At 45.9% G+C, this 24,263-nt stretch overlaps 1 protein-coding gene across 4 annotated transcripts in view; it reads left to right on the top strand.

Annotated features, from left to right (window-relative positions):
• IPPK (inositol-pentakisphosphate 2-kinase) overlaps nt 1-24,263 on the top strand; it is a 79,270-nt gene that overhangs the window by 41,990 nt on the left and 13,017 nt on the right. For all 4 annotated transcript variants that reach the window (XM_049896120.1, XM_049896119.1, XM_049896116.1 and 1 more), the window contains 5 exons: nt 11,121-11,179; nt 11,899-11,971; nt 15,907-16,186; nt 18,535-18,685; nt 19,664-19,766. In XM_049896120.1, the coding sequence (XP_049752077.1) occupies nt 11,121-11,179; nt 11,899-11,971; nt 15,907-16,186; nt 18,535-18,685; nt 19,664-19,766 (666 nt within the window). The remainder of the gene's footprint in view (nt 1-11,120; nt 11,180-11,898; nt 11,972-15,906; nt 16,187-18,534; nt 18,686-19,663; nt 19,767-24,263) is intronic.

The raw sequence follows: 24,263 nt of genomic DNA, 5'->3' as shown, positions 1-24,263 counted from the left end.
TGTGCAGCGGGGTTGTATCTTTTTGCCTTACTTATTTAGCCTGTATACTGAACAAATAATCCAAGAAGCTGGACTGTATGCAGCAGAACGTGGCATCAGGTTTGGAGAAAGACTCTTTAACAACCTGTGATATGCAGATGACACCTTGCTTGCTGAAAATGAAGATGACTTGAAACACTTAATGATGAAGATCAGACTACAGCCTTCTGTATAGAGTACACCAGAACATGAAGAAAACAAAAATCCTCACAATTGAGTTGATAAATAACATCACGATAAATGGAAAAAAAATTGAAGCTGTCAGTGGATTAATTCTACTTGGATCAATAATCAGTGTCCATGGAAGCAGCAGTCAAGAAATCAAATGATATATTGCATTGGACAAATCTCTGGCAAAAGACTTCTTAAAAGTTTTAAAAAGCAAAGATGTCACTTTCATGGTTAAGGTGCACCTAACCTAAGCTGTCGTCTTTCCAGTCACCTCATATGCACGTGAAAGCTGGACAATGAAAGGGAATGCCGAAGAATTGATGCATTCAAATTGTGATGTTGGCGAAGAATCTTGAATATGCTGCCAGAAGGAACAAATCAGCCTTAGAAAATTAGAAGTCTTAGAAAAAATACAACCAGAATGCTCCTTAGAAGTGAGGATGGCAAGACTTGTTTCACTTACTTTGGACATGTCGTCAAGAAAGACCAACCCCTAGAAAAGGACATCATGTTTGGTAAAGTAGAGGGTCATTAAAAATGAGGGAAGCCCTCAATGACATGGATTGACACAAGGGACTCAAACATACCAACGATCATGAAGATGCCACAGGACCAGGCAGTATTTCATTGTTATACATAAGGTTGCCATGAGTTGGAGCCAACGCTGTGGTAACTAACAGCAATAACATCACCTTTTTGAGATGTCACTTTTTTTTGCGGGGGGGGGGGGGGTTGGTTTTTTTTTTTTTAATTTTTATTTGGGTTGGGTTTTTTTTTTTTAGTTGTGCCTTAAGTGAAAGTTTACAAATCAAGTCAGTCTTTCACACAAAAACTGATATATACCTTGCTACATATTCCCTATTGCTCGCCCCCTAATGACACAGCCCGCTTTCTCCCTCCACTCTCTCTTTTCATGTCCATGTCGTCAGCTTCTTACCCCCTCTACTCTCTCATCTCTCCTCCAGGAAGGACATGCCAACATAGCCTCAAGTGTCCACCTGATCCAAGAAGCTCACTCCTCACCAGCATCCCTCTCCAACCCATTGTCCAGTCCAATCCATGTCTGAAGAGTTGGCTTTGGGAATGGTTCCTGTCCTGGGCCAATAGTCTCAGTCAGACCATTAAGTCTGGTCTTTTCACGAGAATTTGGGGTCTGCATCCCACTGTTCTCCTGGTCCCTCAAGGTTCTCTGTTGTGTTCCCTGTCAGGTCAGTCATTGGTTGTAGCTGGGCACCATCTAGCTCTTCTGGTCTCAGGATGATGTAGTCTCTGGTTTATGTGGCCCTTTCTGTCTCCTGAGCTCATAATTACCTTGTGTCCTTGGTGGTGTTCATTCTCCTTTGATCCAGGTGGGTTGAGACCAGTTGATGCATCTTAGATGGCCGCTTGCTAGCATTTAAGACCCCAGACGCCTCTTTCCTAGGTGGGATGGACAATGTTTTCTTAACAGATTTTCTTATGCCAATTGACTAAGATGTCCACTGAAACCATGGTCCCCAAACCCCTGCCCCTGCTACGCTGGCCTTTGAAGCATTCAGTTTATTCAGGAAACTTCTTTGCTTTTGGTTTAGTCCAATTGTGCTGACCTCCCCTGTACTGTGTGGTGTCTTTCCCTTCACCTAAAGTAGTTCTTACCTACTATCTAATTAGTGAATACCCCTTTCCCACCCTCCCCCCCCACCCGTAACCATCAAAGAATATTTTCTTCTCTGTTTAAACCATTTCTTGAGTTCTTACAATAGTGGTCTCATACTATATTTGCCCTTTTGCAACTGACTAATTTCACTCAGCATAATGCCTTCCAGATTCCTCCATGTTATGAAATGTTTCACAGATTCATCACTGTTTATCGATGCATAGTATTCCATTGTGTGAATATACCATAATTTATCCATTCATCCGTTGATGGGCACCTTGGTTGCTTCTATCTTTTTGCTATCGTAAACAGTGCTGCAGTGAACGTGGGTGTGCATATATCTCTTCATGTAAAGGCTCTTATTTCTCTAGGATACATTTCAAGGAGTGGCTTAGGAAGGCGCCAAATTGATTTCCAAAGTGGTTGTATCATTTTACATTCCCACCAGCAGTGTGTAAGTGCTCCAGTCTCTCCACAGCCTCTCCAACATTTATTGTTTTGTGTTTTTTGGATTAATGCCAGCCTTGTTGGAGTGAGATGAAATCTCATTGTAGTTTTGATTTGCATTTTTCTAATGGCTAATGATCATGAGCATTTCCTCATGGGTTTGTTAGCTACCTGAATGTCTTCCTTAGTGCATGCAGTGTCTGTGCATATCTTTTGCCCATTTTTTAATTGGGTTATATATCTTTTTGTAGTTGAGTTTTTTAGTATCATGTTGATTTTACAGATCAGGTGCTGACTGGAAATGCCATAGCCAGAAACTTTTTCCCAGTCTATAGGTAACCTTTTAACTCTTTTGGCAAAGCCTTTGAATGAGCATAGGTGTTTGATTTTTAGGAGCTCCCAGCTATCTAGTTTTTCTTCTCCATTGTTATGTTTTGTATACTGTTTATGCCATGTATTAGGGCTCGTAATGTTATCCCTATCTTTTCTTCCATGATCTTTATCATTTTAGATTTTATATTTAGGTCTTTGATCCACTTTGAGCTCGTTTTTGTGCATGGAGTGAGGTATGGGTCTTGTTTCATTTTTTTGCAGATGGATATCCAGTTATGCCAGCACCATTTGTTAAAAAGACAGTCTTTTCCCCATCTAACTGTTTTGGGGGCCTCTTTCAAATATCAGCTGCTCATATGTGGATGGATTTATGTCTGGATTCTCAATTCTGTTCCACTGGCCCATGTATCTGTTGTTGTACCAGTACCAGGCTGTTTTGACTACTGTAGCGGTATAAAAGGTTCTAAAATCAGGTAAAGTAAGGCCTCCCACTTTGTTCTTCTTTTACAGCAATGCTTTACTTATCTGGGTCCTCTTTCCCTTCCATATGAAGTTGGTGATTTGTCCATCTCATTAAGGAATGTCATCGGAATTTTGACCGGAATTGCATTAAATGTATAGATCGCTGTTCGTAGAATAAACATTTTTTGTAATGTTAAGTCTTCCTATCCATGAAGAAGGTATATTTTTCCACTTATGTAGGTCTCTTTGATTTCTTGCTGGAGTGTATTGTAGTTTTCTTTGTAAAAGTCTTTTATATCTCTGGTAAGATTTATTCCCAAGTATTTTATCTTCTCGGGTGCTACTCTGAACGGCATTGATTTGGTGATTTCCTCTTCGATGTTCCTTTTGTTGGTGTAGAGGAATCCAAGTGATTTTTGTATGTTTATCTTGTATCCCGATACTCTGCTGAACTCTTCTATCAGTTTCAGTAGTTTTCTTAAGGATTCCTTAGGGTTCTCTGTGTATAAGATCATGTTGTCTGCAAATAGAGATGCTTTTACTTCTTCCTTGCCCATCTGGATGCCTGCTATTTCTTTATCTAGCCTAATTGCTCTGGCTAGGACCTCCAGCACAATGTTGAATAAGAGCTGTGATAAAGGGCATCCTTGTCTGGTTCCCGATCTCAAGGGGAATGCTTTCAGGCTTTCTCCATTTAGGATGATATTGGCTGTTGGCTTTGTATAAATGCCCTTTATTATGTTGAGGAATTTTCCGTCTGTTCCTATTTTGCTGAGAGTTTTTATCATGAATGGGTGTTGAACTTTGTCAAATGCCCTTTCTGCATCAATTGATCAAATCATGTGATTCTTGTCTTTTGTTTTATTTATGTGATGGATTACATTAATTGTTTTTCTAGTGTTGAACCATCCCTGCATACCTATTATGAATCCCACTTGGTCATGGTGAATTATTTTTTTGATACGTTATTGAATTCTATCGGCTAGAATTTTGTTGAGGATTTTTGCATCTAAGTTCATGAGGGGTATAGGTCTGTAATTTTCTTTTTTTTTGTGGTGTCTTTACCAGGTTTTGGTATCAGGGATATGGTGGCTTCATAGAAGGAGTTTAGGAGTACTCCGTCCTTTTCTATGCTTTAAATACCTTTAGTAGTAGTGTTGTTAACTCTTCTCTGAAGGTTTGGTAGCATTCTGCAGTGAAGCTGTCCGGGCCAGGGCTTTTTTTTGTTAGGAGTTTTTTGATTACCTTTTCAATCTCTTCTTTTGTTATGGGTCTATTTAGTTGTTCTACCTCTGTTCGTGTTAGTTTAGGTACGTGGTGCGTTTCTAGGAATTCATCCATTTCTTCTAGGTTTTCAAATTCGTTAGAGTACAATTTTTCATAGTAATCTGATATTATTCTTTTAATTTCAGTTGAGTCTGTGTATTATCGCCCATCTCATTTCTTATTTGGGTTATTTGCTTCCTCTCACATTTTTCTTCTGTCAGTTTGACCAATGGTTTATCAATTTTGTTGATTTTTTTCAAAGAATGAGCTTTTGGTCTTGTTAGTTCTTTCAGTTGTTTTTCTGTTTTCTGTTTCATTTAGTTCTGCTCTAATTGTTATTATTTGCTTTCTTCTGGTGCCTGAGGGTTTCTTTTGTTGCTCTCTTTCTATTTGTTCAAGTTGTAGGGATAATGCTTTGATTTTGGCCATTTCTTCTTTTTGTATGTGTGCATTTATTGATATAAATTGACCTCTGAGCACTGCTTTCGCTGTGTCCCAAAGGTTCTGATAGGAAGTGTTTTCATTCTTATTGGATTCTCTGAATTTCTTTATTCTGTCCTTAATGTCTTCTATAATCCAGTCTTTTTTGAGCAGGGTATTGTTTAGTTTCCAAGTGTTTGATTTCTTTTCCCTGCTTTTTCTGTTATTTGTTTCCACTTTTATGGCCTTACAGTCAGAGAAGATGCTTTGTAATATTTTAGTGTTTTGGATTCTGCTAAGGCTTGCTTTATGACCTAATATGTGTCTATTCTAGAGAATGTTCCATGTGCACTAGAAAAGAAAGTATACTTGGTTGCTGTTGGGTGGCGTGTTCTGTATGTCTGTGAGGTCAGGTTGTTTGATTGTGGCTTTTAGATCTTCTGTGTCTTTATTGAACTTCCTTCTGGATGTCCTGTCCTTCACCAAAAGTGGTGTGTTGAAGTCTCCTAAAATTATTGTGGAGCTGTTTATCTCACTTTTCAATGCTGATAGAGTTTGTTTTATGTATCTTGCAGCCCTGTCACTGGGTGCATAAATATTTAATATGGTTATATCTTCTTGGTATTAAAAAAAAAAATTCTTGCTATATTGTCCCTTTAATCATTATATAGTGTCCTTACCCTTTATGATGGATTTAACTTTAAAGTCTTTTTTGTCAGAAATTGATATTGCCACTCCTGCTCTTTTTTGATTGTTGTTTGCTTGATATATTTTTTTCCATCCTTTGAGTTTTAGTTTGTTTGTGTCTCTAAGTCTAAGGTGTATCTCTTGTAGGCGGCATATAGACGGATTGTGTTTTTTAATTGATTCTGCCACTCTCTGTCTCTTTATTGGTGCCTTTAGTCTGTTTCCATTCAGCATAATTACGGATAGGTATGAATTTAGTGCTGTCTTTTTGATGTCTTGTTGATAGTTTCTTTTTCACACTTAATTTTATGTGCTGGGTAAATTATATATTGTCCTTTCCTCAGATTCGTTGTTGGTTTTGTTTCTGCTGAGTCTCTATTTTTTTCTCATATTTTATTTTGGTGAGTAGGGTAGTTTGTCTCTGTTGTGGATTATTTACCCCTATTTTTCTAAATTTAAACCTAACTCTTATTTCTTTGTATCGCCATATCTTCCTTTCCACATGGAAGAGCTATGATTATGTTTCTTAGTCCTTCTTTATTGTTTTAATGTTTTCTTCTTTTATATAATAACATTGCTATTACCCTGTTTTGAGCTTTTTTTGTTTTTTTAATTTTGCTTTTTTTTTTTATTTCCCTGTCTGGGTTGACTTCTGATTGCTCTGCCCAGTGATTACTGATTTTCTAACCAAAGAACTCCGTTTAGTATTTCTTGTAGTTTTGGTTTGGTTTTTACAAATTCCGTAAACTTCTGTTTATCTGGAAATGTCCTAATTTCACCTTCATATTTAAGAGACAGTTCTACTGAATAATTCTTGGCTGGCAGTTTTTTTCCTTCAAAACTTTGTATAAGTCATCCCATTGCCTTCTTTTCTGTATGGTTTCTGCTGAGTAGTCCAAGCTTACTCTTATTGGCTATCCTTTGTAGGTGACTTTTCGTTTATCCCTAGCAGCTCTTAAAATGCTCTATCTTTGGTTTTGGCAAGTTTGATTATAATATGTCTTGGTGACGCTCTTTTAACATCTGCCTTATATGGAGATCGATAAGCATCTTGGATAGATATCTTCTCATCTTTCACGATATCAGGGAAGTTTTCTGCCAACAAATCTTCAACAATTCTGTGTGTATTTTCTGTTATCCCTCCCTCTTCTGGCTCTCCAATCACTCCTAGGTTATTTTTCTTGATAGAGTCCCACTTGATTCTTAAGTTTCCTTCATTTTTTAAAATTCTTTTATCTGATTTTTCTTCAAAAATATTAGTGCCAAGTGATTTATCTTCAAGTTCAGAAATTCTGGCATCTACTTGCTCAATTCTGCTCCTCTGACTTTCTGTTGAGTTGTCTACTTCTGTAATTTTATTGTTAATCTTCTGAATTCCTGATTGCTGTGTGTCTATGGATTTTTCCAGCTTATCAAACTTTTCATTATGTTCCTGAGTAATCTTTTTTAGTTTCTTCAATTGCTTTATCTGTGTGTTCCTTGACTTGTTCTGCGTATTGTCTCGTTTCCTTCCTGATGTCTTGAAGGGCTCTGTATATTAATCTTTTGTCTTCTGCCTCTGGTAATTCCAGGAATGCACTTTAATCTAGAAGATCCCTGGATTCTTTGTTTTGAGAGCTTGTTAAGGTGATCATGGTCTGTTTCTTTATGTGACTTGATATTGACTGTTGTCTCCAAGCGAACTATAAGTTATTTTATTCGTTTACACTTGCTTACTACGTCATAGCTTCTTTTTATTTTGTTTTGCTATGCCCACATGGGTTGCTTGAGTGAGCTAGCTTGATTGCTTTTGCATTTGGAGCTCTGGTGTCCTGTCCCCAGCTGACTAGAGCTGTTATCAGGTATATCAGGCTAGGAGTCCATTCAGTTTTCTTGTATCAATTCAGCTCAGGTTTCCAGGTAGCTGATCATCAAGCGTGCGGTACAGGCTCTGTCCTACAGTCTTAGAGGGGCAGGGGTGGTTGGTGTATATACCGGTATGTTATTGCAGCAGGGGGTCACGCTCTGAACAAGGCAGGAGGCTGAGAACTGACCACCAAGTGTCTCTGAGGAAAGCGCGTCCCTGTTCCCTAGAGTGTGCAGGTGGGTGGGTTCTGCAGACAGACCATGGGCACCCAGTGTTTTTGGTTGTAAGGACTGGGAGGTACCAGTTATCCTTCGACCCCTGTCGCGGGTGACTGGCTCATGTGAGTGGAGCTACCAGTCCTTAGGCCCCTGATGTGGGTAGGTGAGGACCCTCTTTAGTAGGTAATACAATGTCAAATATCAAACACCCACCTCTCTGCCGCACAGCTGAAGTAGTTGGAGTCTGCCAACAAGGGCCTATTCTCCTGAAATAGGCCTACACAGGTCCATGCAGAGGGGAAAGGTACTCAAAGTCCATGGACAGTTTATGCCTGGACAGGAGCCGCTTCTGTCCTGAGCTCCCCTGGTTAGTGGAGCTGGCAGATTATCTTTTCCCCCAATTGCAAATGTTTTCCTCCTCCAAGGCTGGGAGGATGGCTCTAGGTGCTCAACAGTGCCTATCTGAGGCCCAGGGAATTGAGCTGCTGAAGCTGGCTTGGCGGTGGGAGCGTGGTAAAATACACGCAAGTACTTAGCTTTTGTCGAGAGTGCCGTTCTTCTTTGGTTCCAGAGTTGTGAGTAGGCTGTGTGGCTGGCTGCTTCTCCCTGAGGAAACTGCAGCGGAACGCCAGTACTAGTCCGCTGCTGCTCCTCCCAGGAATGGTGCCTGAGGGCTCCCTGCGATTCAGGTCTGGTAACTCCTCTCTGCTTCTGAACCATCTCTTCCTCCCCCTACCCCTCTGTTCGTTTTCTAAGCTTGCCTTTGATGCTCAGGGCTCCTAGCTTGTCATAAATAATTCGTTCACTTGTTTTTTCGGGTCTTTGTTGTAAAGAGGGCTCGCCAGTAGCGTCTATTCTACCATCTTTGCTCCGCCTTGAGATAGATATCTCTTTTTATCTTTGTCTCTATTTGTTGTGGCATTGTTCTCTTGATTTCCTTTAGTTTTTTGTCCCTGGTGTCTGTTCTTTAAAGTTTGTATTCCTTGTCCTATGTGGTGTCTGAAATCTCTGCTTGATTAGCTTAGTGGTCAGCTGATGACTGCACAGAGATTTCCATAAATGAACGCTTGGAACCAATAAGTTTCTCAGCCTTTGTTGAGGGGTTTTGTGTGCGTGTTGGGGCAGACCTTCAACACTCATTCAGGCAGTGGACAACTCTGCCTTCTCTTCTTGTTTGCACGGGGCATGAAGGTCAGCAGGAGGTGAGAACTTAGGGCCTTCTCAGGTCTTCCTGAGCATGTGCACAGCACGGGGCATGGGCAGAGAGCTATGCATGTGCCTGGTCTCCTAGGTTCTCAGAAACATGTCAGAGCTTTACAAAGCCTCTATATGCATCTCATTTCTCAGCTTTTTCTTTTAAGCTTTTTGGTTAGTCTGTTGTTTGGACCAACTGTTACCTATTTTCTTAGGTAGCCATGAAGTTAAACAATTGCCTCTAATTTTTTCAACAGATGCTCCCAGTGTAAGGCCTTTTGCACTTGATGAGCTCCTACTTAGCTCAATAAAAGACAGCCTTCTTGCAAGTGAGGTCTTCCAGGGAAACTCCAGACAGGTAGAATAATGGAATTTTTTCTAGGAATGAGGTTTTGAAGAAGTTCCAGCTGTGTTCTGGTCCCTCAGATGAACTGCCAGGCTATTGGTTTCCACCATGATACAGGCTGTTGGTTTTTAAGGCTACTGCGGAACTGGAGAGAGGGGGATGCCACCATTCACCGAAATATTTTTTTATTATAAAAGCAGCCCCTGCTCATATGATTGATAAAATATAGAATTATATAAAATGATATGTTTTATGAATATAAACAATAAGAACTACAACAAACAACTTGCCTTCTGAGAGGTAGCTCATATCGGCAGTTTATGCATCCTTCTAGACTTCCTCCTGTGCAAATAAAAGTATGCGTGGTATTTAAATGGAAATGAGGTGATGCTTCCTGTACTGTTCTGCCACTGGCTGGTCTCTACCATGGTGGCCACTGCTTGGTAGTGTATGTGGGGCTAACTGAGGCTTTAGAGTGTTTCCTGTCATCATTGTACCCTTCTCAGGTGTCTTCAGGGCAAGCAGTCGAGTAGAAACTCCCCGTTAGCAATGACTGCCTATAAAGCAGGGCTACTAGTATCAGCCTTAAAGGAGCTGTCATTCACCAGCTGTGCATTGAGCCCCCACTGAGCTGGATGATGGGTGTGGTGGTGAGCAGGGCCTCTGGGCCTCTCCCCAGTTCTGGCCATCTAGTGGAAGTGGCCCACTGCAGAAGGACTGCATTGCTACAGCGGAGCGCTGTGCTTGGAAACGTGCAGCCTGTTCAGGGTCCCTCCCTGAGTCGGGTCCAGGAAGACCTCCCTGATGAGGTAACTCTTCTGAGGAATGCGTTGCTGAGGTTCTGAGGGGGGAGAAGCCAAATTCTCCATTTTAGAAGCACCGAGACGTTATGGGAGAGTCCCAATTAGATCTTCATCTGACAGTGTGTCATTGTGAGTGTGGAGGAGACACGTCTACAGGGACCTAGTGAGAGGAGCAGTCAGAAAATGGGCCCTGAGGCCTCTGTCCCCTCGTCTCTGAGTTTACAAGTATATTTTACTTAATTGTATTTTACATTTTGGCACGCTGGCTCAAACACCTTGAAAAGAGATTATAATGAAAGGAAATATTAGATCTAAACAAATACTGTGAAGCAAGCATAAATATTTCTTACTGTCAACATATTTTTAGTCAGCATGCTGTGGATACCACAAGAGTTTTTTTTTGTTTTTTGTAGGCATTTGTCTTTATTAAAAAAAAAAAAAAAAAAAATTTTTTTTTAGATTCTTTAAATAAATAAAATACTGACATGTGTGATGTAAAACTTGAACACCTGTGTCTCCAGAATTGCACCTCTGTAGAACTACTGCTAGGTTTGTTGGGTATTCTTACAAACTTTTTCTGTATATATTCTAATATGCACATGCACTCATAACTTTTTTAAAAAGCAAATGTGGGATCATACCGTATGTGATTGTGGTAGTTCCTCAGTAACCCCTGAGGATTATTCTTCAGGGATTTTCTGTTTGTATTAGGACACGTGCATGTACACATGCGCACTAGAAGTGACACACTGTGTACATTTTTCTGCCAGTTGCTTTTTCGTGTAACGAATCTTGGAGCCTTTTAGCTCTGCCTCTCTCTGTTAGTGGCTGCATTAACTCGCTCACCCACTCAGCGGAGTACCTGCTGTGAGCTGGGCCTTGGGGTGGAGGAGTTGTGGTTTACTTAATTGTGTGCCTGGTGACAACTGTCTGCATTGGTCCCAAGTTTTTATTGTCATAAGTGAATTTGTGGTAAGCATCCTTGAACCTGTAGTTTGAGAAGGGCTTGCTGCTTTCTTGCCCCACCCACATGCCAGGCTGGGATACCATGCTGAATCTCAGAGAAAGGGGCGGAGGCTTTCTTTGGGTGGGAGTCCATATACTCCCCTGCCCCCTAGCCCGTGTGTGTACCTGAAAGCTTGATGGGATCCTTTGGGACTCTTGTGTCCTGGGACTACTACCTTGATATTTGTGTGACCAGTCATGCTGTCTTGTCATGTCTTGTCTCATGCTTCTTGTTGTTTTTTCACAGGTAGCAACTGGAAAGTGGAAGCAGATAAGTAAATACTGCCCCCTTGATCTCTACTCAGGGTAAGAAAATGTTTCTTGTCTGACTCCTTGCACAAGGCTCTGTAGTGTTGGGGGTGATACCATGTGAAGGCCCCGCTCTGGTGTTCCCACTGGTGCCTCAGATATGCCAGGCTCTGCCTTTGTGCTCACACACTTGAGGCCATTGCTGACTTACTGGTTTTTCCCTTGTAATCCAGATCATGGCTAGATTTGTCTTCCATTAACGCCAAAAGGAAACCCTGGGGACGTAGTGGTTGAGAGCTATGGCTGCTAACCAAAACATCAGCAATTAGAATCTACCAGGCACTCCTTGGAAAACCCTATGAGACAGCTCCCCTCTGCCCTGTAGGGTCGGTATGAGTCAGAATTGACTCGACAGCAACAGGTTTGGTTTGGTGTTTGGAATGCCAAAAACCAGTTGGCCCTAAGCCCTTACTGTCCCCCCGTTCTGGAACATCCAAATGCAGTTGTTTAAGCCTTTGGTCTCTCACGCCTCTGGAGATACGAAAAAGCCTGCAATAATCTTAGCTCCTGCTGCAAGTGGCTCCTTCTCACTGGGCAGCGGTGTCTCTTCAGGCTCATGCTCAGCAGCCGGTGTCCAGTGGCCCAGCAAAGTCCCAGAGACCCTTGGGCAGGCCTCCCTCACGTCCTTAGTGCACTTCCTCTAACACATGTCAGAAATGTTCAAAGGGCGATTTCAGCTGCTTTTGCTTTATATTAATACTACTTTCCCTTTTTAGAAATAAACAAAGAATGCACTTTGCCTTGAAAAGTTTGTTACAGGAGGCACAGAACAACTTAAAGATATTCAAGGTAAGAGTTGCTTCTATTTTATGGCAGTTTCTTGGGGCTGGGTGACCAGTGGGTACCTTTGACCTGTCCAGGCCCCTGCGTCCTCAAGCCTGACCAGGGGTCTGTGGCCTCGGGGATGAGCAGGTGGACAGGGCTGTCTCAGGGACAGCCATAGGCGTTTGCATCCTCACTGTGGCACCCCAGTGCCCTGCCAGCCCTGCTCGTTATAGGTAGTACAGGGCTTTGTACTCGTACCCGGAACGTCTTTGTTCCCAGAGCCCTTTCCCCAGGCTCCACTCTGCTAGTACACACTTCCAGGTGCATACAGACCTTTTGGTCCCTCGGGCCTGTGCCCTGGCTTACAGGCCTGGTGCCCTGGCCCGAGGCTTTCGGTGAAACCCCATGGTCCTGGGGCCTCCAAAGAGCATGGTCCTGTCCTACCTGGACAAGGGGTAGCTTGACCCCATCCCACCAGGCCCACGCTGCGTCCAGCTTACTTCTATCTTCCCGACCATTGTAGTTGAAATGGGCAGCATGAGGGGGCCTCAGAGAAGGGGTGGGGCAAGGTTGAGGAGGGGAAGACGACGGAGGCAGAGCATCCAGGGTGGGAACTGGGCATCCACACAGAGAGGGGGTAAGAGGTGAGGAAGTGAGGGGGGAAGGAGGTGAGGGGCTGAGGGATGAAGACGTGAGGAGATGAGGGGATGAGTGTTGAAGGGGTGAGGAGGTGAGGGAATGAGGGGTGAGGAGGTGAGGGGATGAGGGATAAAGGGATGAGGAGGTGAGGGGATGAGGGATGAAGGGGTGAGGCAAGAGGATGATTGTTGAAGGGGTGAGGAGGTGAGGGAATGAGGGATGAAGGGGTGAGGAAGTGACGGGAGGGGATGAGGGATGAAGGGGTGAGGAGGTGATGAGGGATGAAGGGGTGAGGAGGTGATGAGGGATGAAGGGGTGAGGAGGTGAGGGGATGAGTGTTGAAGGGGCGAGGAGGTGAGGGGATGAGTGTTGGAGGGGTGAAGAGGTGAGGGATGAGTGTTGAAGGGGTGAGGAGGTGAGGGAATAAGGGGTGAGGTGAGGGAATGAGGGGTGAGGAGGTGAGAGGAAGAAGGGGTGAAGAGGTGAGGGGATGAGGGGGTATGAGGTGGAGAGGAGCAGGTGTGGTGAGAGGGGTGCAGGCTGCACGGTTCTGGAGGAGACTGTGGCTCTGCCTCGGCATAAGGGCATCCACTTTGGGGGCTGTATCAAGTTGGGGCATGTTCCTGCAGCTTGTCATCTCCTCACCTGCTCTGCACTGATTCCATACCACACCCACTGCTCCTGACATGAAGCATAAGTGACCATTTGTGAAGGGCCCAGGCTTCCTCCAGGAGCAGAAGCGCTCACAGACACGCAGGTCCTGGAGTGTGAATGGTGGAGGGCGGTTGTCTACTCCTGTCACTGTTGTGGCCCCAGAGCCACTGAAAAAACAGGGTAGTCACGTGGGTGCCTCCTATTAAAGCCCGTTTGCTCTTGGCATGGTCATTTGTATTTATAGAGCAAACTTTGTTCTTTTCCATTTGAAGGGGTCTCTGATCTGGAGTTCTGCTCAGAGGTGAATGGTGGCGGTGGGGAGAAGGCCCCTGACCACCTTCACCCTCTCCTTGCTCAGAAACCCCGGGTTCTGGTCCTGGCTCTGGCCATGGAGGGATGGCCATTCTCACAGGGCCCCTGAGAGCCCAGCAGCTAGCCAACCGCAAAGTTCCAAGGTGGACAAGCTTTTCTGTGAAGGGTCGGAGCCCGCGTGGCATGACCCTCTCTGCTTGTTTGTTTTTAAATCCTGTAGGAATGTGAATGCCACGTGCTGTGGCTGCACCGAGAGCCTGGCTCGAGTGGTGCCTCACCACTTCATCCAGTGAAGGGAGACGTTTTAAAATAAAAGATCAAGTTTTAATCTTAGTCCTTTAAAGGACTTAGGGATTTTATAACTAAATTCTGAAGATAAATTCCCTTCCACCTGGAATTGCTGTCTGGGTCTGGCTGTGCCCTCATGCTTCCTTGACACTGGTCATGCTTCCCAGCTATGATTGGGCTCCCGGGGCCCTGGGGCAGCCTGCACCCTCACCTGGGCCAGAGATGAGAACCCTGCTGCTTCTGCCAAGTCAGCTCTGAAAATACCCAGAGGACTAGGTCACCTTTATCACAAGAGAGAGATCAAGAGGAGAAATGACATGGGTCATTGTCCTGGTGGAACATACAGCTCACCCCTGTGACCCCCAAAACGGAGCACAGCAGAAACACCTGGAGCCTCACCGACACGCGGGGCTTCCGGGCAAGGGACAGCCACTGAGTGGCTGAGCGGTCTCCTGCTGCATGTCGTTGAAACCTTGTACGTCTGCCCTCTGCTGACCACACAGCGGTGCTGCCTACCTGAATGCTAGCCTTGGGACTGGGGCTGTGGTCGCCATTGTCACGGGGCTGCCGCTCTGCTCAGTGTGGAGAGCGCTGCTGGGGTTCCCTTATGCACAGGTGACGTCCTTTAGCCCTGATGTCAGCCTTGCACTATCCCTGCCTGCCAAGTTCTGACCCCTCAGCCACCCGAGGAGTCGTTCAGCACACTCTGCGCCCTCCATGGGGCTCTGGCTCAGCTGAAGCACAGAGCCAGTGACAGACAGAAGGCTGGGTTCACCTTTGAGGTGCACTTTGTTGTGGGCTGTCCCTGTGCCGGGCTGCCACAGTGCCCACCCCCATGAGCCAGCTCTGCCCCTGTGGCCTTGGTGTCACCTCGCTGCTGTCAGAGGTGCTCTCACTCGGGAGCATCTGCTCTTCCTCTGTCTGCTGTCAAACCCTCCTTCTGCTTTTCTCCCTGGTCTGCCCGCTCTGCCAAGTGCAGACAGTGCTCGTCTCAGCTGTGTGCCCCTCATCCTTGACATCCACTTCTGTGAGCTCCAGCTGTCCCCGACGTGGGGGCTCCCAAGGTGGGCTCTGCTGCCGAATCCCAGGATGTGGTCAGGGAGAGCACCCAGTCCACATGTCCTATTGGGCTGAATCAACCCACACTATCTACTGCCCCATTACATGTTATCCCAAACCTAGCAGCTTAAAACAACAGCATTTATTATCTCACAGTTTTTATAGCCAGGCTCAGGAGCTGCTTGTAGCCCAGGGTCTCTCATGAGGCTGCTGTCATCTGAGGTCCTGAGCCATGATGCTGCTCGGTGTGGCATCTGTGACCCAAGGATCAACTTGGCCAAGACGTAGTCCCAGGGTCTTTGATAACCTTGTGACACGCCGTTCCTTCTGCTGTGTGCTGTTGGTCATGTAGACAAGCCTGGTGCCATGTGGAGAGGATGACAGGTGTGACAGGTGTCCTCACCCACCGTGAATTCTGGGTGCAGGACCACTGGAGCACCATGTGGCTGAGGAGGTGTGGGGGGAACCTTGGCCCAGCCTGATGGCAGGAGAGGCAGTGGAGCCCTTCGTGTGTGTTGGAGGGGCTGGCTTGGGCACAAGTCTTTGTGGCGTTGAGTCTGGAGTCTGCAGAAACCTCCAGGTGTCAGGGAGAAGAGCGCCTGAGATACATCTGCTTGCCCAGGATAAGAACTGCTCTCCCTTGTCACTCATGCTATTAAATGGCCAGCTTGGCTGCTCTGTGAGACTATTTGTGGCTTGTGTGCTGTGAGGGTCTGCTGGCCGTTTCAGAATGCAGGAGGTGTGTTGCAGGCCGGGGCACTGAGCTTCACTTCTTGCAGACTTCTCCTGCTGTACATCCTACCAGGACTTGTCTCTTGGCCAGTGACCCTGTGACACTGTGCCCATGGACGGTTCTCCCCCTAGAGGCCAGCTGTGGGGGAAGCTACGTACAGGGCCTACTGAGAATGCCAGGTGCTGTGGGTCACCCCTGTGGCACTGGTATGAAGGTGTCTGTCTCGGTGCCTGCTGGGGCTGACATTTCCCTGTCTCTTTTCCCCCACCTGAAGAACGGTGAATTAATCTATGGTGGCAAGGAAGCACGGGACTCGGTGGCTGACTGGAGTGAGCTTGCGTACCACCTGAAGCCTTTCTTCTTCCCTTCCAATGGCCTGGCCAGTGGGCCACACTGCACGAGGGCTGTCATCCGGGAGCTGGTACACGTCCTCACACGGGTGCTACTGACTAGCACTGACAAGAGCCGGCTGGGCACCTGGAGAGCTGTGCCCAACACACAGGGTCCTCGAGCCTGTGAAGCCAGCCCCTTCAGCAGGCAGCTGCGCTGTCAAGGTAGGCCCCATTCCCGGTAGGTGGTATTGGGGTGGGGCCGTGGGAGCAGAGTTGCACACACGGCCTGGGATGGGGGCGCTGACCTGAAGCCCTGGTAAGTCCCCATGGGCGCTGCCCCTGGTCTGACAGGTTTTCTTTAGAGCAGCCTTGTTGCCTCTCGTACCCACATTGGGAGGCTTCCCCTTCCTGTCCTTGATCTGGGTTTGTAAGTTGCAGGACACCTTCGGGATATGTATTATCCCACGTATCTGTGCATCGTCTTTGTGATTTAGAGTATTTCCAACTGTATTGCATCCTCATCGCAACCCTGAGGATAGTTTTTCATTAACACCGTTTTTCAAATGAAGGAAATTGTCCCACAGCTAGAAAGTTTCTAAAGGCTGGGATCTGAGCTGGCAGTGAGCCTGCCCCGGGCAGTGGTCTTCAGTGATGATATGGGGGCCTCAGACCTATACCCGAAGGGCCTGTGTATGACTCATAGACAGGAGCAGGCCATGCCAGGAGCTCAGGCCGCTGGGACTCTGCCCTTTCAGGTGGCCAGAGGGCGGGTGCTGTGCGTGGTGCTTCTCCCAATGGAGCAGTTGTCACTTGGTGGTACGGGTTCTGGGTGCAGTGTGGTGTCAGGAATGATACCTAGTTCAGTAGCTGGATGGGTCGGTGGGCTGGTTTGAGTTTTTCCTTTTAATAATTGTTGGTTCTTTGTTCTTTTTGTCATCTGCCAGTAGACACCACAACTTTATTAACATTTGGAATGTGAGAGCCATAGTCATTAACTTACTTTTTTGAGCCAACTAGGAAGACTCTGGTTGTTTAGTTTTTGTGTTAAAGATGCCTGTGGTCTGAGAACATGGTGTGAGGCGGAAGAAGCAGCCGGCTCCTGGGACTCAACAGTGACCAGCCTGCCCCCTACGGCCACGCCTGCCCGTGGCATTCCTTGGGGAGGTGGCATCTGGCCTTCTAGGGTGCCCCCCGCAGATGTGTGGCTTGCCCCTTGTCTGTGCCCATACCCATGCTGATTTTTCTTAACACAAATTAATTTTTTTTCCCTTGTTACAAAAGTGATGCATGATCATATCCAAAAAATTTGATAAGATGGTACCCATAATCTGGAAACCCTGGTTGCTCCGGAGGTCTTGGGGAGGTACTTCTTTCCATGGGCATGCACCACACACGCACACTCAGGAAGCCCTAGGCTCCCACCACCCAGGTGAGTGAGCACTGCGCCCCCTGGTGGACGGCACCTTAGCTGTGCAGGAACACTGGACGAGCACGCCCACAGGGCAGGCAGTGTGTGAAACAGCAAGGTCACTGTGTGGTATTTTGTAACTGACCTTTTCCACTTAATTAGCATAGATCTGTATCTCTATTGTAAATGTCTTTTTTTTCAACTCGTGTTGATCATGAAGTACTCCACTGTGTGGCTGTCCTGCGGTTTTCACACTTCCCCCGTTGCTGGACTCGGCTCTTGCTCCCCTTTTGCTCTGGCACTTGAGTGCCTGAGCATACCCCGCAGTGGAGGGCTCAGGGGTCCTGGAGCAGGGCCTGTCCAGCCAGGACTGTCTGAGAGCACAGTAGCTCGGACGGCTGTGGTGGTTTCCCTTGCACACTTACCCACTGTTGTCTGCAGTTGTGTGTTTCTTCACAGGAGATGGTTAGCTCCCTCAAAGCTTTATACAGTGCCTTGTACGTATTAGGAATGTAAGACCTGCTTGTTGAGTCACGTTAGTTTCCATATTTGTCGGTACAAGAACAGGGCCTCAGTACAGGATTAACGCTGGGGGCCCTGACTTCCACCACAGTGTTACTGGGCTGTGACTCGTGCCTGCGCCAGCCCGGCACCCAGCGCCACCTCCCAGCATGGCTTTGTGCTCTGGACTCAGCAGGTATGCTGTACGGACGTTGTCCTGTGGCAGTGGTATTTGCAGATTTGGGGGTGTCATTGTAGAATTCTGTGTGTTGGTCTCTGTAGTCTGAGGATCATCTCCTTCTAAACGTAAATCATAAGTGACTTTGGGGCTAGTGCGGTGAAATGTCAAGGATGGCCTGAGCAGGACAGGCCCACTGGGGGTGGATTGGGCTTCTGGCCTTTCATTTTACACAGCCCCGTCTGTCCGTCCACACTTAGGCGGGCACCTCGCCGAAGCACTCGGGGTGCTCAGATGACCCCTGTGGTGGTCCTGGAAGGATGGCTGTGCTCTCCTGTCACTGTGAGGCTGGCTCCCTTGCCTATCTGGGGCATCCAATGCTGAGCCTGTGGACAAGTTGGGGCCTGAGCCCTTGGAGCTCATCTTCAGCCTGTTCTCTTTGATAATAAATCTGCTCTCGTTTTCCCCTGATGTTCTTGGTAGGAAAAACCCCCCCGGAGCACTCAGGGTTACCGAAGGGCTGTCTTCTGTACAAAACCCTCCAGGTGCAGATGTTGGACATGCTGGACATCGAGGGCCTCTACCCTCTGTACAGCCGGGTGGAGCGGTACCTACAGGACTTCCCTGAGCAGAGGTAAGTCATGGTCCGGGGTGCCTTGCGCGACCCAAGCTGCTCTGAGGGTGGGGCTGCAGGGGGGAAACTGACAGCATGTCCCAGGACACCTCCCTCTGATGAGGATACGCCCTTCCCCTTAGGCACCCTGCTCCTTAGATCTGGGCCTGGGCATTGTGAAGGAGGACCAGGGGTCACCACCACGTTAGTTGTTATTTATCCATTTCTAGAAAACAAAGCACATTCTGTGAACTTGACATTTCCAAAATTGGGCTGGTCTGTCCCTCCCTTGGTATCTCCACCTGCCTGTAGAGGGCAGTGTTGCTCCACAAACGAGAATTGCTTCCTTGGCTGAGGGCTCTGAGGTTGAACTCTCAGTTGGTGGGTCTCTAGGGAGAGCGGAGCCCCTCATGAGCTGAGCCTCTGGTCCCTGGGCCTGTCTTGAATTGGGGGTCACTGAGGGGTGGCAGGTGCTAGGGTTCAGTCTCCTGGCCTGGACATCTCTCCTAGACCCCTGCCTGCGCTAGTGGACACCTCTAACCCCAGGTGCCCTTAGTCATAAACAGGAGAAAGCTCAACTTCTAGGCCCCCCAAAGTTCTGGTTTTGCTAGTTCTATTTAAAACTTTGATGCTTTACCAGAACAAATTTTACTTCTAGGAAGAGATGGATACATCCTTGTTGTTGTGTGCTGTCGAATTGATTCAGACTCATAGTGACCCTATATGACAGAGAACTTCCCCATAGTGTTTCCTAGGCTGTAATCTTTACAGAACCAGACTGCCACATTTTTCTCTCACAGAGCAGCTGATGTGTTTGAACTACTGACCTTTCGGTTAGCAGCCAAGTGCTTAACCACTGCACCACCAGGGCTCTTTGAATACGTTAGATGTTCTTTAAAACTAAATGTGTGAGTTTTAAATTAAACTTGTTAACAGTTTAGGAAACAATTTTCAGGCATCTTTGTTATCTTTTTTTTTTTTGGTGCTTTTCCTCTTCAGAAAAACATTACAAATAGATGGGCCTTACAATGAATCGTTTTATCAGAAGTTGCTTGATCTTTCTACTGAAGATGACGGGACGCTGGCTTATGCGTTAACAAAGGTAGGGCTGGTGCCACTCCTGGACCAGACTGGGCGCCTTAAACTCCTAACACAAACCTTGGGGTTTTGTTCCCTAGAAATGGTTCTCATTGCCTACTCCTAACTGTTAAAGCAGAAAAATTGGGGACACACAAAGAGAGTGACTAAGTCTGAAAAAGCTATATACTGTATTCTTCCAACCACATGACATCTGGAAAAGGCAAAACTGTAGAGACAGTGAAAAGATGGGCGGTTGCCAGGGGTTCAGGGTGAGAGGAGGGGGGCTGGGTTGTGGAGCACAGGGCATTTTTAGGGCAGTGAAGCTATTCAGTATGATGCCGGTGGACATGTGCATACATCAGACCCATAGAGTGTACAACATGAAGCGTCAACCCTAAAGTCAACTATGGACTTGAGTTAGGATCGTCTGTCAGTATTGGCTAATCGGTTGTAACGATGGCACCACAATGAGTGCATCCCACCAACTGCTGTCGAGTCGATTCCGACTCATAGTGACCCTACAGGACAGAGTAGAACTGCCCCATAGAGTTTCCAAGGAACGTCTGGCAGATTTGAACTGCCGACCTCTTGGTTAGCAGCCCTAGCACTTAACTACTGACTACACTACCAGGGTTTCCACACCAGTGCATAGACACCAGCAATAGGGGAACTGTGTGCAGAAGGGAGGGAGGGGCCAAATGAGAGCCGTCTACTTTCTGCACAGTTTTTTTATAAACCTAAAATTGCTCTAAAAAAAGTGTCTCTTAAAAAAAAAAAAAAAGAGTAGCTGAAGTTTCCCCTAAATGATATGGGCAAGTTTTCCTAGGTCCAGGTGATAATACACCACCTTGACTTTTAAATAGAATTTCACTGAGTGAGCACCCCGTGGCCATCCGGGTGTGAAGCAGAGCTCCAGTGCCCAGCCCCTGTTGTCATGGGGCCAGGCCCTCGGGCCTGCTGATTCCCCACGTCCTTTTAAGCAGCCTCAGAATGGGAGTCGGCATCAACTGTCCCTTTCCTGACAGCCTTACTCAGGGTGGCCTGGAGCCCCCAGCCTGTGCTTCCTGCCTTACTCCTGGCTGAGTGGGAGTGGCTTCCTGCCCCCAGGACTTCGGAGAATTTCTTAGGAAGCCCTGTTCTTTCTGGCTCTGTGGAGGAATTTCATGGGCACTGTGAACTTGGGTAGGAAAAAAAATTACACCTGTGCCTTTAGAAAACCCAGCAGGAATTTAGCACTTCTTCTGTTCCGAATGTAGGCAACGGTAGGGTCAGTAGTACTGGAGCCTTCCTGCGGTAGCAGTCCACGCTCTCACGCCACACCGTGTGGCTGCAGACCTCCCGCGGCATCATTCTGTTCATTGTCGTGTGCTGCTGACAATAAATTTGTTTTTTAAAAAATATTTTGGTATTTGACATAGTAATTTGACATTGTATCTTATGTGTTTAAAATGTTATTCACAGGGGTGTCCCTAAGGCTTTACTAGATTGCCAGAGGCTTCACCAGACACTAAAACAGCTAAGAATCCCTGTGCTAGAAGGAGCTAGGTAAATAAAAAAAGGCAGTAGCAAAACAAAGAGAAACTCCTTCTCCCCGTATGTGTGCTGCGCTGCCCAGCAGCCCCTGAGTGCCCCTGTCTTGGGCCTGACAATGGGTCTGTAACCTGTCTGCTTTCTCTGGCCAAAGGCCTATCTTCTCCCTTTTCTGCAGCTGTCAGTTTTTTGAGAATGTGGATTGAGGATGTCTTGTAGACTCTACAGATGAGCCTTCCAACCTTAGGGGAGTTAGCTGAGGTGCCCAGGACTGAGCTGTTCTTAAGTTGGTGGAAGACCCACAAGCTCCCAGGAGTCCTCGGGATCAGAATAAGGCAACAGGATCCATCAAGTGTTGTTTACAACTTGGGTGCATTGATTTAGGAGTAAATACCTGTGTCACTCCCCACCCCCCTCCCACCCCAGAGGAACATCTCTTCATGTGCATATTGGCGGTTTGTATATCTTCTTGGGAGAAATGTCTATTCAGGTCCTTTGCCTGCTTTTTAATTGGGCTGCTTGTCTTTTTATTATTGAGTTGTAAGTGTTCTTTATATATTCTAAATACAGATCCTTATCAGGTATAGGAATCCCTGGTGGCATAGTGGTTAAGTTCTACGGCAGCTAACCAAGAGGTTGGCAGTTCGAATCCGCCAGGTGTTGCTTGGAAACTATGGGGCAGCTCTACTCTGTCCTGTAGGGTAGTTATGAGTTGGAATTGACTCCACGGCAGAGGATTTGGTTTGGTTTTTTGGTTTTATTGGATATATGATTTGCAAAACTTCTCACGTTCTGTGGGTTGTGTTTTAACTTTTTGATGGTGTTCTTTGAAATATAAAAATTTTTAATTTTGATCAAGTTTAATTTATTTTTTTATTCATTGCTTATTCTTTTGGTGTCTTATCTAAAGAATTAATTGTCAAATCCAAGTCATGAAGATTTACATCCGTTTTCTTCTAAGGGTTTTATATAGCTTTTGGACTAGCATTTAGGTCTTTGATTCACTTTGAGTCAATTTTTATATATGATGTGAGGTAGGGGTCTAACTTCAACCTTTTGAATGTGGATATCCACTTGTCCCAGCCCCCTTTGTTGAAAAGACTTGTTGCTAACTGCACTACAGATAGTCCCTGACTTACAACAGGGTCTGTTCTGACAACTCCGTCGTAAGTCGACTCGTGACATAAGGCGAAAACCTTTTTTTTTTTTTTAGTTTTCGTTATTACTGCCTTTTATTATGAGCACCTTTATAAATATGGCAGTGTTTTGGGTGGTAAATCGTAAAATTGAACATCTGTGAGTGAACATCCGAGAATGATAACATCAGCAAATTTTGTACTATAACATTGTACAGTACATATTATTAACAGTAAGGGTGGTTGTTTGTGTGGTTCATCATAACTCAAATACATTGTAAGTTGGGAACTACCTGTACTCAAGTGGCAAGATGGTCAAACCCTACTTTATCATTAACTGCTTGGCAAGGATTACCATGATTCCAGTTCCCATCTGGAAGTGGACCTAGGCTTCACCTTCCTACGTCTCCATTCCTCATCCCCAGCCACTTCTTTTGTGTCAGTCTCTCTCTCACCCTAACCATCTAGAGTTAGGTCAAAACATCCCTGGCCACTCGGGGCCATGTCATTGAGTGCCAGCTATAGGCTCAGAAGTCTGCACAACTCCTTGCACTTTAGACCTGCCAGTCCCTCTCTGTCTGGCCCCCTGGAACCAGGTCACAAGCTAGAAAGACTCTATCCTTCTTTATCATCTGCCTGTGCAGCCTTTTTCTATCACCCAGCCACCCAGAGCTGGGTCTTCACAAATCAACTGTGCTTTGCCAGCCCCTGCTGGCTCACTACCCCCATGGGTTTGTTAATTCTCTATAATGGCTCACAAAATTCATGAGAACTGTCATCAGTACTTAACATTTACTCATTTATTATAACCAGAAGGGATGCAAATGAAGAGAAACATCAGGCAAGGTCTGGGAGAGTTCCTGGCACAAGGCCTCTGTTGTTTCCAGGGATGTACCACCCTCACCCATTCATGGGTGTTCTCACCAAATCCAGCAAGCCCTGAAAGACAGCTCTAAGGTCCAGGGTCCCTTAGTCGTTGAGACCTCAATGAATGTGCATGACGGGGCCCTAATGCATAGTTTATAAATTATCCAACCAGTGAATATGCATCCCCTCCCCTGTCCGTGCCCTCCTCCCTTCCTGAGGTTAGTTCACCAGGTGCGGGGCCTGTGTAGCCCCTACTTGCCTGGCTATTTTGGAAAACAAACCTGTTGCTGTTGAGTTGATTCTGACTCATAATGACCCTATAGGACAGAGCTGAACTGCCCTATAGGGTTTCCAAGGAGCCGCTGGTGGATTTGAACTGCTGACCTTTTAGTTAGCAGCCTGAGCTCTTAACCACTGCAAAAGGCACCTTAATTGTTCGGGCTACTCCAAGAGCTATTTTCAGAAGTCAGAGATAAAGGCCAAACCAAGTTCTCTGTCCCACACTTTTCTTTCCCCGTTGGCACCCTTGTAGAAAATCAGTTGGCCATAGATGTATGGGTTTATTTTTCAGTTCTATTCCACTGGTTTATATACCTCTACTTATGCCAGTATTGCACAGTCCTAATAACTGTAGATTTTTAGTAAGTTTTGAAATCAGGAAATGTGAGTTTTCCAACTTGCTCTTCTTAAAGGCTTTGACTGTTCTTGATCCCTTGCGATTCCATATAGATTTTAGAATCAACTCGGCTATTTCTTCAAAGAAACTAGCTAGGATTCTGATAGAGATTACACTGAATCTGTAGATCAATTTGGGAAGTATTACCATCTTTGCAATATTACGTCATACAATAAATGAACATGGAATGTTTTTCCATTTATTTAGGTCTTTAATTTGTTCCAACAATGTTTTATAATATTCAGAGTATAAGCTTTACACTTTCAGTAAATTTACTTCTGAATATTTTATTCTTTTTGATGCTATATTT

The sequence above is a fragment of the Elephas maximus genome, chromosome 9, assembly GCF_024166365.1.
Source record: "Elephas maximus indicus isolate mEleMax1 chromosome 9, mEleMax1 primary haplotype, whole genome shotgun sequence".
Lineage (NCBI taxonomy): Eukaryota > Metazoa > Chordata > Mammalia > Proboscidea > Elephantidae > Elephas > Elephas maximus.
This window is presented reverse-complemented; position numbering and strand designations above follow the sequence as displayed.